This window comes from Eimeria mitis, genomic scaffold (assembly GCF_000499745.2).
Source record: "Eimeria mitis Houghton genomic scaffold, Emh_scaff576, whole genome shotgun sequence".
In the NCBI taxonomy this organism is placed as follows: domain Eukaryota; phylum Apicomplexa; class Conoidasida; order Eucoccidiorida; family Eimeriidae; genus Eimeria; species Eimeria mitis.
The window spans coordinates 9,335-9,933 of NW_013574007.1; the positions used below are offsets into that span (position 1 = coordinate 9,335).

The following is a 599-nucleotide window of genomic DNA, read 5'->3' on the forward strand; positions in this document are numbered from 1 at the left end:
ACAGCAGCAGCAGCAGCGGCAGCAACAGCAGCAGCGGCCTGCCAAGCCTGCAGCACCCAAGCCCGCAGCAGCAGCAGCAGCAGCAGCAGCAGCAAAAGAAAAGGAAGCTCCTGAGGACCCCTTTGCTGCCTATGGGCAAAAACTAGAGTTCAGGGAAGACAGACAAGGTACGCCCCCTCTCTATTAGCTAGCTGTAGCTAGCTAGCTGCAGCTAGCTAGATAGCTGGTGTTAGCTAGCTGTAGCTAGCTAGCTGTAGCTAGCTAGCTGTAGCTAGCTAGCTGTAGCTAGCCAGGTACCCTTCGCTCCGCGTGCTGCCACTGCTGCTGCTGCAGTTACTTCTGTTGCTGCTGCTCGTGTCTCTTCTGCTGCTGCTGCTTAGCTGTCCTCTGCTGCTGCAGTTTCTCTATCTTCTGCTGCTGTTGCTGCTGCTGCTGCCTGCATGCGTCTACCTCTTCCTCGTGTTGTGTAGTTTGTGTGTCTGCTGCTTTCTCGTCCAGCTGTCAATCTCTTCCTTTCCTATCTCTCTCTCGCTGCTGCTGCTGCTGCTGCTGCTGCTGCTGCTGGTGCTGCTGCTGCTGCTGCTGCTGCTGCTGCTGCT

General features: G+C 56.4%; 1 protein-coding gene across 1 annotated transcript in view; it reads left to right on the forward strand.

Moving 5' to 3' along the window:
• Positions 1–599, forward strand: part of EMH_0016710 (uncharacterized protein) — a gene marked incomplete at both ends in the record, with an annotated part of 12,449 nt that overhangs the window by 4,815 nt on the left and 7,035 nt on the right. Inside the window, one exon of the mRNA XM_013500708.1 lies at positions 1–167. Within this exon, the coding sequence (XP_013356162.1) occupies positions 1–167 (167 nt within the window). The remainder of the gene's footprint in view (positions 168–599) is intronic.